At 40.0% G+C, this 2,014-nt stretch overlaps 1 protein-coding gene across 2 annotated transcripts in view; it reads right to left on the minus strand.

The window, feature by feature from the left end:
- LOC103468088 (ladderlectin-like) overlaps positions 1-1,789 on the minus strand; it is a 56,034-nt gene extending 54,245 nt beyond the window's left edge. For both annotated transcript variants that reach the window (XM_008414944.1, XM_008414945.2), the window contains exons 1-5: positions 1,702-1,789; positions 1,537-1,602; positions 1,373-1,391; positions 407-501; positions 66-200 (exon numbers count right to left, since the gene is read on the minus strand). In XM_008414944.1, the coding sequence (XP_008413166.1) occupies positions 66-200; positions 407-501; positions 1,373-1,391; positions 1,537-1,602 (315 nt within the window). In that variant the 5' untranslated portion in view covers positions 1,702-1,789. The remainder of the gene's footprint in view (positions 1-65; positions 201-406; positions 502-1,372; positions 1,392-1,536; positions 1,603-1,701) is intronic.
- Between the last annotated feature and the right edge of the window lie 225 nt (positions 1,790-2,014).

A 2,014-nucleotide genomic window follows, 5' to 3' on the forward strand; every position in this document is an offset into this window, starting at 1 on the left:
AGAAATGCATATTGACATAAAAAGTGATCAACCAAACAGAGTTATTTGTGCTTTTAAAAGCTCACCTCTGCTGAATCATAACCGCCAACCCAAACTGGTGTGTCTTTTCCAGTTGCTTTTTTGACAAGCTCTCTGAGGAAAATGTACTCCTCTGTACTGTGGTATGAGGCCAGATGTGAATCCAATAAGAGGCAATGKTTCTGAAAAAGACAACAGTGGTTTAAACTTCCCTCTGTGCAGTGAGACAGTTGGTGCAGCTGAATATCGACCTTTAGAAATTATGGTTCTATTTTTTTTTAATMAGTTTCTGTAACCTTGTTGTTGGTGAATTTTATTATCTTGTATCAATAAATGTACATTTCCTTTGAATGTAGGAAATCTGCTGTGACCATCACATCTGCTGTACCTCTGCTGTACCCCAGGWCATTTGATAAGGCACAACCATGAAACAGCGAYSATCAAACCAACTCCAGCCTGCAGGGCAGTCAAGTTCTGTGGGAGCTGGGAAATATGAAGAAAAAGGGTAAATACGTCCATCCGATAATCAGTATCATTTTAACACCAAACACAGTCCAGAAGTTCAGCTGCATCAGACATTATTGTGAGGATTTGAGTTTTTCTGTGTGTTTMTTTGGGCTTCTGTGTCCACTGAGTCTCCATGTTGTCATGTCTACCCTTTGATTGTTCTCAGCTGTGTCTAATTTCCCTGATTACCCTCTGTGTATTTAAACCCACCTGTGTTCCTTGTGTTTTTGGTGGGTCCTCCTCTTGACTAACCATCTTGTCCAGTCAGTCAGTCAGTCAGTCAGTCAGTCAGTCAGTCAGTCAGTCAGTCAGGTCCTTTGTATACCCAGTTGCTACCAGTAGAGAGCTTTAGCCTTCCGCTCATCTCTGTCCTGCCTCGATTTTGGACATTGTATTTTCTGGATTTTGTCATTAAATCATCATTTATTAATTCCTATCTGGATCCTCTGCATCAGCCTCATCACCTCTCAATTGCACCACTACATGACAATTATGGTCATCATAAAAGTTATTAGAAAATATATTCACATGAAAAGCCTCTTTAATGACACCTTTATTGGTTCTGATTCAGTTATTTTATTCAGACAATAATTTGACTTCTTAGTGTTTCTAGCTGCCTTCTGTAAAAACTASTGTGACCTATCTGCCTTGTAGGATGGGATGTTTCWATGCAATATRTACTGACTAAACAATTTRTTAATTTACTTTATACAGAAATTAAGTCCAGTACTTGTGCTGAAAGGATGACCGAAAAGAGCAAAAGTTTCCTATCTTTTTAAAGAACTTCCCACAATGTACCTGTTGTCTTTTAGGTGTCAGAAACTCCAACAATAAAAGAAGCACGTACCTCTCAGTCGACATGTAGCCTGTGGAGGGAAAAACCCAAAGTTTCAGAACAAAACAAAGTTTTCTCATTGAACTTCAACCAAATAATGTCTCAGATTGCTCCATCTGATCTGCGTCAGTCAGCCAAAGCTCCCAACAGGGACGCACCAATCATTGTTTACTTACATCAACTCCATCCCAGAGTCCAAAGCTCAGACCAAGAAGCAGAGTGAAGACAAGACCAGCAGCCATCTGTGGAAAGAGTCATTAGGAAAGTTCATAATTAGTATCACAAATCAACTCAACCAAGACGTAAAACATCATGATGAGCAGCAGGACTTTAAATGTTACCTTGTTTTGATGATTAGTTGAAGAGTCTGTTCCAGCAGCAGTTTCTGGTCACAGGATGTCTCAGAGATGGAAACACAGACTTTATATANTTTGTCTGTGAAGTGGACATCTTTGAGTAAGTCACTGTCTGTTCTCGTTTTGGAAACTTTTTTACAACGTGTTCAAATTGTTGCAGAATCTTCCAGGATTCGGCCAAGGACGTTTTCCTGGTAGCGTGAAGAGTTACGTAGCACAAGAACTGATTAGAACCGGACCAAACCGGCTGATGTTGCCACTTCAGCTTCTCTGTCCAGAACAGTTTCCTTGTATGGAA

This window comes from Poecilia reticulata, linkage group LG7 (genome assembly GCF_000633615.1).
Source record: "Poecilia reticulata strain Guanapo linkage group LG7, Guppy_female_1.0+MT, whole genome shotgun sequence".
NCBI lineage: Eukaryota > Metazoa > Chordata > Actinopteri > Cyprinodontiformes > Poeciliidae > Poecilia > Poecilia reticulata.